Source organism: Nyctibius grandis, chromosome 1 (assembly GCF_013368605.1).
Source record: "Nyctibius grandis isolate bNycGra1 chromosome 1, bNycGra1.pri, whole genome shotgun sequence".
NCBI lineage: Eukaryota > Metazoa > Chordata > Aves > Nyctibiiformes > Nyctibiidae > Nyctibius > Nyctibius grandis.
In genome coordinates, this window is record NC_090658.1 from 61981107 (window position 1) to 61995815 (window position 14709).

Consider the following 14709-nt stretch of genomic DNA (forward strand, 5'->3'; position numbering starts at 1 on the left):
TTTCCTCTGTGCTTCCTTTTTACACCTGTTTTCTTGGGGACAGTGAAATGAGATGATCTCTCATATATTTATTTGTGGGACTTAATCCAATACCACCTGAAAACAATGAGGCTTTTTCCATCAAGTTCAAGAACACTGAATAAGACTCCTATCAATATCTCTACCTGGTTTTCAGGACAATGTATGTTTTCAGTTCTACAAGACTGAATTAACAACTGTATCAAATTAATTATCATGGAAAAGGTCAACTGGCATTAAAAGCCATTAACTCCTTACACTTTCACTGGAACACCTGAAAGCATTTTACTAACATTACCTAGGTTTCATAACATCCCTTAGACATAACTATCTCCATTTCATAGATTAGAAAATTTATGAACAGATAAGAAGCTTAAGCCCCAATCCTTCATCATGTAAAATGCTAGCCATGAGTGGTATTTTTATTTAAACTGATTAAGCTCAGTTAATTCAGCTTGAAAAGCTAATTTATTTAAAATATTATTTAGCCCATGGAAAGAACATTAGAAATCATGCTAGTATTCACTATGAGTATCATAATTTTAATTCCTACAAAGAAAAAGGCAGAATTTTAATTTAAATCAAAGTGACCAATAATATGTCCCTTTGTGTAAGAGGAATGAATAGCCTGTCTACTTATGAACCTATACTGGGTGCTATTTAGCCAGGTTGGACTCATCATTATAATTTTTTGCTTATTACAGACTTTGGACTATATATTACAATCCACATTTACATAGTCAAGTATTTTGACTATCACAGCCCAACTCCACGGGCTTTAATGGTCTCAAAACTACTTCATCGAGCTAATTACATTTGACTACTGTTATGTTTCAGTAGACTGTCTTAAAATAAGAGAGTTACAAAGTCAAGCATTCAGAAGTCAGAAAATGTTTGAATGAAGGTTGATGCGTGTGCAGATGGTACAGCTTTTATTTGCTTGTTATGTATCTTACCTTTGCCATCCCTGCCTCATTTAGGATACAGACTGCACTGTGTTCAATGAGCCGTTTCTTTGCCTAAATTTTTAAACTTACCTTTCAGTCTGGGGCCCAGACCTCATTTGAGGAACAACCTAAACCTTAGTTTTCCCAAACGTCACCCCAGCAGCTGAGTGAACCAAATATAATGTGTTTTTCTCCTTGACGCCCATGTTAGATATGCAAAGCTGTTATCATCACTATATAGATAGGCAATTTATGGCATAGAAAGATTGAGTCATATTATCAAACATGCTGACATTTGTTAAGTGTTTAATTTGAGGAACCTTTACAGGTGTAATTTCCCACATTAGAATTGTGATAAATAAATAAAATAAACAAACAAAAAAACCTGACCCAAAGCATAGGAATTCTAGTTGAATTGCCTACTTATGGTTCAAAATATCTAATCAACAGAAGCAAAGCTATGAGCATTGGTCATCTGCTGCTGAGCTAATGGCACAGACAACTATAGAAACAGTTATCATCTACCTGAACCACCTGGGATGGGTATCACTAGTTCTCACCTTAGAAATAGTTCAGTCTCCTGAGTTCAGTACAGGGAGAGGACTGTACTTTGGTGCTTCCACCATTGTCCCACTTGGCATGCTCCCTCCTCTCACCACCTCTGTCATGTCTTCATCATCTGGGTCTTTCTTCTTCACTTCAAGAAGTTTAAACTTCTTATCTTTGGTTTCCAGACCTACCTTTCTTCTCTTCCTTCTTCTTCTAGTAGAACTTGCCACAATATGCTACCAATTCTCCCGTAAGCACACCTTTGTCTCTCTGTTCCTGCCAATTATCGTGTTTGCAATCTGTGATCTTACAAGTTATTACTTATTTCTCACTCAGGAGTAGATGACTAGTACTTATCCTGGAACAATTATATGATAAATAGTCAACTGTATCACCATCACGTGGACATCCTTAAGCTGAGTGACTAGCTGATCTTATTACTACAAATCTTTTCTGTCACATGTGTATATAATGATGTGTGTATATATATCTGTGAATATATATATCTTAACATATGCCTGTAATATATATGATATATAGATATATGTGTATATACAAAAGTGTGAAATATATAACATTTCAACATCAACATATTGTTTATAACATTAAGCAATAATAAAACGGAAATAACAATTTCTCCATCTCTACACATGTATGCATTGAGATCGATTATGCAAACAAGTCAGTCCTGACTGTGAGTGTAATTGGTTATCAACCCTTGCCCGCTGAGGAAGCCTGAGGTGAGGTAAGGTGAGCTCCTCTCTCAGACATCGTAGAATCATACAATAGTTTGGGTTGGAAGGGACCTTAAATATCATCTAGTCCAACCCCCCTGCAGTAAGCAGGGACATCTTCAACCAGATCAGGTTACTCAGAGCCCTGACCTTGAATATTTCCAGGGATGGGGCATCTACCACCCCTCTGGGCAACTTGTTTCAGTGTTTCACCACCCTCATTGTAAAAAATTTCTTCCTTATCTCTCGTCTAAATCTCCCCTCTTTTTAGTCTAAAACCATTACCCCTTGTCGTATCACAACAGGCCCTGCTAAAAAGTTTGTCCCCATCTTTCTTTATAAGCCCCCTTTAAGTACTGAAAGGCCGCAATAAGGTCTCCCTGGAGCCTTCTCTTCTCCAGGCTGAACAGCCCCAGCTCTCTCAGCCTTTCTTCATAGGAGAGGTGCTCCAGCCCTCTGATCATTTTTGTGTCCCTCCTCTGGACCCACTCCAACAGCTCCATGTCCTCTACTGAGGGCCCCAGAGCTGGATGCAGTACTGCAGGTAGGGTCTCACCAGAGTGGAGTAGAGGGGCAAAATCACCTCCCTCTACCTGCTGGCCACAAGCATGCTCCAGCAGACTCAAAAAAATCTCATGTCAAACTCCTTCCCCTACCGCAGCCAAAAGCAAAGCTTGCCCTGACTTCAGGTGTAACTGTCAGCAAGCGTGTGAATTTATCACACTGTCTGCAGCCCTCATTTACTTGAGTAAATCTTAGTCATCCGAGGGATCCCACAAACATTTGCATTTTTAGCCCAGTACAAATAATAGTAACACTAATCATAAGAACAGTTTACCTCAAAAAGCAGTTTCCATCCCTCGCTACCTACCTCCTCAAAAGAGTCTGCTTGGTGATATTCAGCAGCTACAAACCTCAGGCAGTCTTAAAACCCATTCTCTGACTCAAACAGTGTTGTGAGATTCTGGATATTCTCCAGTCTTTAGTTTTGCTCTTCCAAGAGAAGCTCGAGAGAATTCTGATTTTTAATTCTTCTCTGACCTAGTAAGAGCTAAAATTGCCTTCTGCTCCCTGTCTGTGGATATTCTCGCAGTGGAGCTTTGAAGTGGCATCTACTTTGTGCCAAGACACAAACTGCTGCCTTCTTTTCCTTCACAGCAAAACATTGTGGAGGGGAGAAACCCTTGAGATGATGTAATTTTCTGTTTGTTTTTACTTCATTTTGAAAGCCCTCTAGGCAGAAAGTATACAACCAGTGCCCAGAGAACAGATTTTCTGAGATACAGCATGGAAAGTATGTTGCTAAAGGAAAAAAATCCCAACCATCATTCCCACATTGGCACAAATACTTCCACATCTAGCCCTCCATCTTTTTTTTTGATGTTTGTGGTATTTGCTGTTTACGAACATCTTTCAGTTGCTAGCATAAGAGAGTCACGTGAGATTTTGTCAAAGCATTGCATGGTACGTGCCCTGGCAAAGCTGTAGCAAGAACCTATTTCAAAAAGCCTATTGAAAACCCAGATACAGCAGTAAGAGTTCTTTCCAACAGCCTGCATTCTGTCTTAGAAGGAACTCCTCCAGCTGCATACAGATTTATCAAGTTGTAGGCCTGTTAATAGAATAGGTAATAAATGTGACGATCACTGTCACCGTCTGCCATGGTCTCAGGCCAGGAAATCAGCTTCCTGCATGCAAGACACACGCACACACACGTACATACACATACCCTGTTCTGTAATGTAAATACATCTCTGGTCTAGTAGTCTGAGGAAGAGGATTTCCTGTAGGATTTTTATTTTGTATGGATGTTTTCCCATTCCTTTCTCAAGTCAGATAAACAAGTTTCTTCTGCTGTGTCAGTCAGCATGCAAAGGGTAACTTGCTAAGTAAATGCATCTTCTCTGTCTCCATTGGTCCTGGGTCTGTCTACTCAAGAAATACAGGGATAACATTTTTTAATTCCCACCCTCCCAAGCCGAAAGTACTATCTATCTGAGGCAGAATGAATGCAATCGAAACTAATTTTCATTTCAAATTTCAGCCTCACAGGAAGCACATACACAAACGCAAGTGATTCCATACCTTACATCACAGAATCACAGAATGTTAGGGATTGGAAGGGACCTCGAAAGATCATCTAGTCCAATCCCTCTGCCGGAGCAGGATTGCCTAGACCATATCACACAGGAACGCGTCCAGGCGGGTTTTGAATGTCTCCAGAGAAGGAGACTCCACAACCTCTCTGGGCAGCCTGTTCCAGTGTTCGGTCACCCTCACCATAAAGAAGTTTTTCCTCATATTTATGTGGATCCTCTTGTGTTCCAACTTGCACCTGTTGCCCCTTGTCCTGTCAAGGGATGTCACTGAGAAGAGCCTGGCTCCATCCTCATGACACCTGCCCTTTACATATTTAGAAACATTAATGAGGTCACCCCTCAGTCTCCTCTTCTCTAAGCTAAAGAGACCCAGCTCCCTCAGCCTCTCCTCATAAGGGAGATGTTCCACCCCCTTAATCATCTTCGTGGCTCTGCGCTGGACTCTCTCTAGCAGTTCCCTGTCCTTCTTGAACTGAGGGGCCCAGAACTGGACACAATATTCCAGATGCGGCCTCAGCAGGGCAGAGTAGAGGGGGAGGAGAACCTCTCTCGACCTACTAACCACACCCCTTCTAATACACCCCAGGATGCCATTGGCCTTCTTGGCCACAAGGGCACACTGCTGGCTCATGGTCATCCTGCTGTCCACTAGGACCCCCAGGTCCCTTTCCCCTACGCTGCTCTCCAACAGGTCTGTCCCCAACTTGTACTCATACATGGGGTTGTTCTTGCCCAGATGCAGGACTCTACACTTGCCCTTGTTATATTTCATTAAATTTCTCCCCGCCCAACTCTCCAGCCTGTCCAGGTCTCTCTGAATGGCTGCGCAGCCTTCCGGTGTGTCAGCCACTCCTCCCAGTTTCGTGTCATCAGCAAACTTGCTGACAGTGCACTCTATTCCCTCATCCAAGTCATTAATGAATATATTGAATAGAACTGGTCCCAGTACCGACCCTTGAGGGACTCCGCTAGACACAGAACTCCAACTGGACTCAGTCCCATTGACCACCACTCCCTGGCTTCTTTCCTTCAGCCAGTTCACAATCCACCTCACTACCCGATCATCCAGACCACACTTCCTCAGTTTAGCTGCGAGGATGCTGTGGGAGACCGTGTCAAACGCTTTACTGAAATCGAGATAGACCACATCCACAGCTTTACCATCATCTATCCACCGGGTTACGTCCTCATAAAAGGCTATCAAGTTGGTTAAGCATGACTTTCCCTTGGTGAAGCCATGCTGAGTGCCCCTAATGATCCCCCTGTCCTTGATGTGCCTAGAGACAGCACCAAGAACAAGTTGTTCCATCACCTTTCCGAGGATGGAGGTGATAGTTACCCGGGTCCTCCTTCTTGCCCTTTTTGAAGACTGGAGTGACATTGGCTTTCCTCCAGTCCTCAGGCACCTCTCCCGTTGCCCACGACTTAGCAAAGATGATGGAGAGTGGCCTAGCAATGACTTCCGCCAGCTCCCTCAGCACCCGCGGGTGCATCCCATCAGGGCCCATGGATTTATGGACGTCCAGATTGCTTAATTGGTCCCTGACCCAGCCCTCATCTACCAAGACAGATTCCTCCTCTATCCTGACTTCTTCTGGGGCCTCAGGGGTCCGGGGCTCCTCAGGACAGCCTCCAGCAGTATAGACAGAGGCAAAGAAGGCATTCAGTAACTCCGCCTTCTTTTTATCCTCTGTCTCCAGGGCCCCCACCTCATTCATCAGTGGGCCTACATTGCCTCTAGTGTTGGCTTTACCTGCAATGTATTTGAAGAAGCCCTTTCTGTTGTCCTTGACCTCTCTTGCAAGGTTTAATTCCAAGGAGGTCTTAGCTTTCCTAGTTGCCTCCCTACATCCTCTGACAACAGACTTATATTTCTCCCAAGTGGCCAGCCCCACCTTCCATGATCTGTACACCCTCTTCTTCCACTTGAGTTTGCCCAGCAGTTCCCTGTTTAACCATGCAGGTCTCCTGGTACCCTTCCTTGACTTCCTACCTGCTGGGATGCTCTGATCTTGAGCTCGGAAGAAGCAGTCCTTGAATGCTAACCAACTATCTTGCGCCCCCTTACCTTCTAGTACCCTGTCCCATGGGATTTCCCCTAGCAATTGCTTGAAAAGGCCAAAGTTGGCCCTCCTGAAGTCCAGGGTTGCGATTCTGCTAGCTATTCTGTTCCTGCCACATGAGATCCTGAACTCTACCATCTCATGGTCACTACAACCAAGGCTGCCCTCAACCTTCACCTCTTCAACCAGACCCTCCTTGTTAGTGAGGATAAGATCCAGCAACGCTCCTCTCCTAGTTGGCTCATCCACCATTTGCATCAGAAAGTTATCATCAACGCACTGGAGGAACCTCCTGGACTGAGGATGGCTGGCTGAGTAGGCCTCCCAGCAAATATCAGGGTAGTTGAAATCCCCCATGACAACCAGGCCCTGTAATTGCAAGACTGCTCTCAGCTGCCTGTAGAAGGCCTCATCACCCTCCTCATCCTGATCCGGTGGCCTGTAATAGACACCCACAACAGTATCACCCCTGCCAGCCTGCCCCTTAATTCGCACCCACAAACTCTCAACTCGCTCCTGATCCGCCCCTGGACAGAACTCAATACATTCTAGCTGCTCACTCACATAAAGAGCAACTCCACCACCTCTCCTTAGCGGCCTGTCTTTCCTGAACAAGACATAGCCATCCATGACCACATTCCAGCCATGCGAGGCGTCCCACCAAGTCTCTGTAACTGCCACTAAATCATAGCCCCCCGACCGAACACGGATTTCCAACTCCTCCTGTTTATTCCCCATGCTGCGCGCAATGGTGTACAGGCATTTCAGGGAGCGAGCTGAGCACACCGATTTCACCCCAGGGGGATGGGAGGCCTCCTGGTCTACCTCAACACTAGAGCGTTGCCCCAGTGGTGCAAGCCCAGCTACTACCCCATCCCCCTTCGAATCTAGTTTCAAGTTCTCCGAATGAGCCCTGCTAATTCCTGTCCCAGAACCCTTTTGCCCCTACGACATAAACCTTTCCCATGTATTACAGTCACGCCTGGTGTCTTATAAAACCAGCCATTATCAAAGAACCCAAAGCCCTGCCTGTAGCACCAGTCTCGTAGCCAGGCATTAATAGAGAGAATCCTACTATTCCATCCCACGTAATCACCTGAAAATGGAAGGAGGGAGGAGAAAACAACTTGTGCCCCAGACTCTTTCACCAACCGTCCTAGGGCCTTGTAGTCTTTCTTCATCCCCCTCAGACTACGGGATGCAGCTTCTTCCCCACCTGTCTGGAAGATCAGTAGGGGGTAGTAGTCTGTGGCCTTCACCAGGTTGGGGAGTTTCCTGGTGATATCCCTGATTCGGGCTCCAGGCAGGCTGCAGACCTCCCTGTGATGGGGGTCAGCTCTGCATATTGGACCCTCAGATCCCTTTAGGAAGGAGTCTCCAACCACTAAAACTCTTCTCTTCTTCCTTGTGGAGGAGGTAGCTATACGCCTGTCAGGTTTTTCTGACTGTGGTGGGACCTCTGATATAGGTTGCCTCTCCACCACATCCCCATTGGACCGGCTGTATTCCACTAGGGCTTCATATGTATTGCTCAGAGGCACCTGTGGAGGCAAGGAGGGCACTTGCCTTTTGCCACAGCCATTGACTTGCCTCCACTCACTCCTCTCCTCTAGGTTATTGTTCTCCTCTAGGTTATTGTTTTCCACCTGAGAGGGGCAGAGTACAGGGGTCCCTCCATCCTGGGAGCTCTCCGGCAGGTGCTCCCATTTTTGTTGCAGGGAGGGCAGAGCCTGGCTCCACCAGTCTATCTCCATTTCAGCCTCCCGAATGCTCCTAAGCCTTTCTACTTCGGCTTGAAGCCTTTCAACCTGGCTTTGCAGCTGTGCCGCTCAGCCGAGCAGATCATCTACTTGCTCACAGCGCACACAGCCCCCTGTCTCCACAGAGATGCTGAAGCATTCCCTGCAGCCTGCGACCTGCACCATCGCCTCCTTCCGTGGGAGCTCTGTCTGGGTTCCCACATCCATTTTGGTCTTCTTCCGCTGGGCAGATACCATTATTCTTTCACTGAGCTGGGAAATACCTGCTGGTGACACCCCTGGTTCACAGCTCCTTGGCACCTTCCTCGCCTTGTGCACTGGGAGGGAGTCAGCGTCCTCCCCAACGAGCTGCAAACTGCTGCGGCCTCCCCTGCCCTGGGACACACCCAGTCACTGCTGAGTCTCTCCCCTCTGGCCAGGGACTAGTCCCTGCCCTCCAGGAGGCTCTTTATCACCCGATCACAGGGGGTGGTGCGTTTAAATCGCTTAAATCGCCCGCGGTGCCTCCGGCTACGCCCCCTCCTCTCCTGATTCGTTGCCGGGAACCTCCGGGTCCGGGGTGGGGGGGGAAGCAGGGGAAGCAGCTCGGGGCTGATGCTCGGCGGGGGGCTCGGGGGGGGCCCAGAGTACGAAAACCGCCCGGTTAAGCCCGATGTCATATATACATATATAGAGTTTAAAAGCAAATTAATATCTCCCTATAGCTCTAGGGCTTACTGAAAGCGAATTAGTCCTCAAGCATGTAAAGATATGCTTTCACTGCAAGCTAACCTGATTTGCACTGAAAAGCTATAGCTTATTCATGGTGCAGCCGGGACCAGCACACTGTCTGTTTCTGGGATTTCTGGGCACATAACCCCTTCCAGTTAGTGCTGCAGAACAGTATGATTTATCCCTATTATCCTTTATATGGAAATACCTGGGGAGGTCCAGATTTACCTTCTTTTCATCTTCCCAGCTTAGAGAGCCAGTCTTGCTATTTTTGAGGTGAAAGTCAAGATTTTCATACATTACATAATTCCTAGAGTTTCACTTTAAGGAATAACAAAAGCACTAAATATTGTGATGGTTGACAAAATGCATGTAAACTGGGACATACGAATACAAGTTGATACACTGAATGAACAAAAAAATACAAAAGTTTTGGAAACCTCAAATTAATTCCCTATGTCACTATGTTTGTATAATTCCACCCAAATAAATCCAATTTTACAGTGTAGCAAGATGGATAAGCAGAACCTTATTAAAAATAGAGCATATGGACTCCTTAAAGAAAAAAAAAATCAATCTACTAAATAATGAAAAAATATCAGAAGTTCCCAAACCTCCTGTAAAACATCTTAAGTTCTGTTCACGAAGACATGCATTAAATTTTGCGTATTTACTGTTCACAAACTATATAGGCACTGAAATACTGTAGTTTATATAATTCAGAGCATTAGAATGGGTTTGTGTTTTCTTAGCTGTTTTACATTATGTTATTAAATATAATAGCAGTATAGAAGCTGGGTATGTACTACATACTGGATGATCGGGTAGTGAGGTGGATTGTGAACTGGCTGAAGGAAAGAAGCCAGAGAGTGGTGGTCAATGGGACTGAGTCCAGTTGGAGTTCTGTGTCTAGTGGAGTCCCTCAAGGGTTGGTACTGGGACCAGTTCTATTCAATATATTCATTAATGACTTGGATGAGGGAATAGAGTGCACTGTCAGCAAGTTCGCTGATGACACAAAACTGGGAGGAATGGCTGACGCACTGGAAGGCTGTGCAGCCATTCAGAGAGACCTAGACAGGCTGGAGAGTTGGGCGGGGAGAAATTTAATGAAATATAACAAGGGCAAGTGTAGAGTCCTGCATCTGGGCAAGAACAACCCCATGTATGAGTACAAGTTGGGGACAGACCTGTTGGAGAGCAGCGTAGGGGAAAGGGACCTGGGGGTCCTAGTGGACAGCAGGATGACCATGAGCCAGCAATGTGCCCTTGTGGCCAAGAAGGCCAATGGCATCCTGGGGTGTATTAGAAGGGGTGTGGTTAGTAGGTCAAGAGAGGTTCTCCTCCCCCTCTACTCTGCCCTGCTGAGGCCGCATCTGGAATATTGTGTCCAGTTCTGGGCCCCTCAGTTCAAGAAGGACAGGGAACTGCTAGAGAGAGTCCAGCGCAGAGCCACGAAGATGATTAAGGGGGTGGAACATCTCCCTTATGAGGAGAGGCTGAGGGAGCTGGGTCTCTTTAGCTTGGAGAAGAGGAGACTGAGGGGTGACCTCATTAATGTTTCTAAATATGTAAAGGGCAAGTGTCATGAGGATGGAGCCAGGCTCTTCTCAGTGACATCCCTTGACAGGACAAGGGGCAACAGGTGCAAGTTGGAACACAAGAGGTTCCACTTAAATATGAGGAAAAACTTCTTTACGGTGAGGGTAACTGAACACTGGAACAGGCTGCCCAGAGAGGTTGTGGAGTCTCCTTCTCTGGAGACATTCAAAACCTGCCTGGACGCGTTCCTGTGTGACGTGATCTAGGTAATCCTTCTCTGGCAGGGGGATTGGACTAGATGATCTTTCGAGGTCCCTTCCAATCCCTAACATTCTGTGATTCTGTGATACATGGCTATCTAGCAGGATGCTAGCTAAACAATGAAGTAAAAAAATCACAGGTTTTTCAGGATAATTTATAGATCTATATAGAAGATGGTACTTCTAGACACACAAGAACATTAAGCACTTAGTGAATCAATTGCATTAGCTGCTTTTTTGCCACAAAGGACTATTAAATACAAAGTCTTGTGACTGGACTTAAGAGCAGGGACTTCAGTTAGTCAACTGCTACCTTCTCCTGCACTGAACTTTTCCCATCCGCCACCCCATTTACAGAGATACTTCACTGTGCAGATAATTAACTTCCACTTTTCAATACATAATTATACATAATCATGTATTCAATTGACCAAAAGAGCTCCCACTTATGTGATCTATGGACTATGCTTACCTCTCACCATCAACTCTGCTCTTCTGCCAATCTGTAGAGCAAATTCTCCTAACTTCTATGGATTTCTGTTTGTACACTGGTGCTCTCCATTTTCAAGAAAAGATCAATCACAAAGTAAGGCTTTAACTTTGAAAAAAAAGCCAAGGAGGTCTATATTAGTCTTTTTGTTTCCAGGCCTGAAAGGCAGTTCTGCAAAACCACAGACAAAATGAAAAAATCAAGTTATCTAAATTTTAAGAAGTCATCCAAAAGAGTGGCTCTGTTTTTCCTCTCTGTTTCAGTGTGCTTTATTGATTGTAATCACAATGCTAGGACACAAATCCAAGTGGTAACTTTCGCAGAAGAGTAAAAACTACTTCTTCTTGTTATGTTTTGCTGGATTTTTTTTTAGCTGGATCAGGTTTGTGATCTGCTCATCACAAAACTGGTGCCAGTACACAGGAGGCAGTGGAAATAAACAGACACAGCTGAGAGAACTGTGAAGACAAATTATCACTTGAAAATTAGTTTTGAGGTAGCTGAGATGGACACTGCTTCCCAATAATTACCTCTTTCTTAAGAGTAATAAATACAGCTACGCACTGGGAGCACAGAGTGGCAAAATCAGACTCAGGATGTAAAACATTACACACACTCCGCTGTAACGTTAATAGCACCTTAGTTCTGATGGTCTAGATATATAAATGCAGCAAGGTTCAGGGAGAGAAATAACAACCCTTATCACCAACTAGTGTAGCTGTATGGCACTTGAAAAAGGTATTTGCCTACTCTAAGTGTCTATTTGTACCTACAGCATAATTCTAAAGCCTGATTTTCATTTCAGTTCTGAAATTATTTAATGTTTTCTGTCCATTACACCTACTGTTAGCCATGTCCATTTTTCAGGTGCTCGCCTGGAGATAAATTGTCCTGAATAACGCCATCTGAAGTCAGTGCCAATGGGAACTGTGGGTGCTCTACATCCCTGAAAGGACTTGAGGGACCACACCATCATAAACAAGACAGGAAAATTAAGTACAAGCAAGGAAATAGGCAGGCACTTTTGGAAATGTTGACCTTAATTTCTTTGTGTCTAATTTCCTCCTTTTGTAAAAGAAATACGAACAGACACTTCGCCTGGTATTACAAGAATTGATGTGTCACGCTTGTAGGACTACGCTGAGGCCCTCTGAAGAAAGACAGTACAACATAAGAAACACTGTATTTAACATGAATTTAACAGATATTAATTTGTAAAAAATAGCTGCAAAATGACACATGCATTATTATTTAATGGCATAATAATGTAACACATGCTAATACGTTGTGACAGTTTGGGGAATCTCTATATACACAGCTTATGAACAGCGATTATTCTGAAGAATTCACTGCATATAAAATCACATACCTGTCCAACAGCAGCTGCAGAACATTCAGGAGTCATTAACTGGAAATAACTTTGCTCTAGCAATATGATAAAAGTACTGGGGAAGCTGAAAGAAACTGGAAGCAATGAAGGAGATATCAGACCAAGGGGATTTTTTTGACTGCAGTAGTGGAAGAAATTGTGGGGTTTTGTTGCAGAGTATCCAGGAAAATTAAGAAGAAGAAAAAGAAGAGAGAGACAGAGAAGGATTTGAAGATCTCAGAAAGATTGCTCTTTTTGCCTTTTGCGTAAATAAAGCATGTTTTAGAAGTTACACTGCAAAACCATAGAGTTCCTTGCTGCAATTGTCAGGGGTTGCTATGGGTTTAAAATGTCAAGCAGCGTACTCCTAAGAGTTCAGGAGAGCCTACTGAGGACACTTTAGGAGATTAGCATTGGTTTTATTCCCTAGAGCCATGGAAGACAGTGGACAGAGGGCTTGCACTGTGGTAACAAATCTGAAGAGCTCATGGATGCTCCCTGGACTCTGATTAGACTCAAGTTTAGAAAAGCACAGCATCATATGTCTGAATCCCAAAACAGAAGTTTGGGATTTTTCTGGAGAAAACTTGGCCAGAGCCGTGACACACAGAGACACAAACACGTATGTGCAGGGTGGCACGCAATTTCCTAAACACTGAGTGTCTACAGCCACTTGAGATGCCCCAGGGTTTTGGGGATGTCTACAAAGGGATGGCAAATATGATGGAGAACCTTCTGTGAGAGCATCCAGGACACCCAAGAGCATCTCAGGTAGCATCAAGCAACTGTGTATAGCTAACTGAATCCCAGCCCTCAATCTTCCTCTTTTTCAGAAGGAATGCAATTCAATCACAGCATTTTATTTCAGACCATTCCTCAAGCCTTGCCAACAGGGAAGTGAAGGGGCAGAGCAGCCTGTATGAAGGTAGTGGTTACAAAGCTGATCCTCGTTCTTCTTCTGGGCACAGCCACGTATGCTTCTTGCCTCTGAACAGACCAAACTTCTGTCCCCATGAAGGCACGGTTTGTTTCATAATCCAAGTCACTGACTATTAGGAGGACACAGAGACATTTCCAACATATCTGAGGATACTAATGTAGAGCCTAGTGTTTCTTAGTTAAAAAGAAGAATACTGTCAACATCAAAAGAATATCACATGTAATGTACAGTAGCAAATAAACTGCATGTTTTTGGTGATAGGTTCAGGACAGAAGGTGAACAAGGTTAGGTTTTTCTTTGCCAAGGATCAAACTGTTTTTCTGTATGTCAAATACTGTGCCTAAATAATCTCTGCCACCTAACAAGCTCCAAGAGCTTTTCAAATATTACTCTGGAAAATCATCACAGTGTTTTCTACTATTTGCCACCAAAGGGCCACAGACATACCTGCTGACGTTTCTCTGAATTTGTCACTAGTCTTCTTCTTCCGCCATTTCCAAGGTTTAAAGATTTTGCCAATGGTGGAGAGTTTGCCCTTCCTCTTGAAGGGGGGAGTTTGGGATCCTGGGGCCGGTCCATCTGAGTTAGCGATGGAAGCCTTATCCAAACCATCAACTGTGTAAACAAGAAAAGTAAAGGTAACTGAAGGATGGAAAACAAAATGGTACCTGACAGCTAAACTCCTCTACAATCAGATTGCCGAAGGCTGTGTGTGGGTCCATGTATTTCCTGTTCCAGAAGGCAGACAAAGGGCATTTGATTACAGCTCGTGGTCACACTAGTCAGTCCCCACATCAGCTAGCCCTGGGCTTCACTGCTGCTCAGCGCCTTGGCTGCAGCAGGACAGAATTGCTTCTCACGACGCGCATCTGGCAGGTCTGCACGTTTCTGCAGTTGTTCATCGCTACTGGAGAACGTCTTTCAACACATATTTGGGTGACTTTTTCCCTATCTTTGGTAAAGCTGAATAATTAGCTGTCATCACATAAAAAACAAAACCTTTGCAATGTAAAAACATAAACAATTTCTTTTGAGTAAAACAAATCTTTCCTTAAAGGAGCTCTAAAGATAACTGTTCTGGCAGTGGAGTGGAAATAGGCCCCTTTGATATCGCTGGTAATCAGTCATTCACAGCGCAGCCTGCTGTCAGTCAGGTTTCTAACAAAATGTACTTAACAATAAGCTTTTGAGCTGTAGCCAAAATTCAAAGAAAGACTACTTTTCTGC

The 14709-nt window shown here is 44.5% G+C and overlaps 1 protein-coding gene across 5 annotated transcripts in view; it reads right to left on the bottom strand.

The window, feature by feature from the left end:
• PHACTR2 (phosphatase and actin regulator 2) overlaps positions 1–14709 on the bottom strand; it is a 124536-nt gene that overhangs the window by 48098 nt on the left and 61729 nt on the right. For 3 of the 5 annotated variants that reach the window (XM_068425151.1, XM_068425177.1, XM_068425143.1), the window contains exon 2: positions 13930–14097. In XM_068425151.1, the coding sequence (XP_068281252.1) occupies positions 13930–14097 (168 nt within the window). Of the gene's footprint in view, positions 1–3977; positions 4178–11155; positions 11345–12542; positions 12638–13929; positions 14098–14709 lie in introns of those variants that run through there. The other 2 variants (XM_068425159.1, XM_068425167.1) reach the window with 2 other exon arrangements.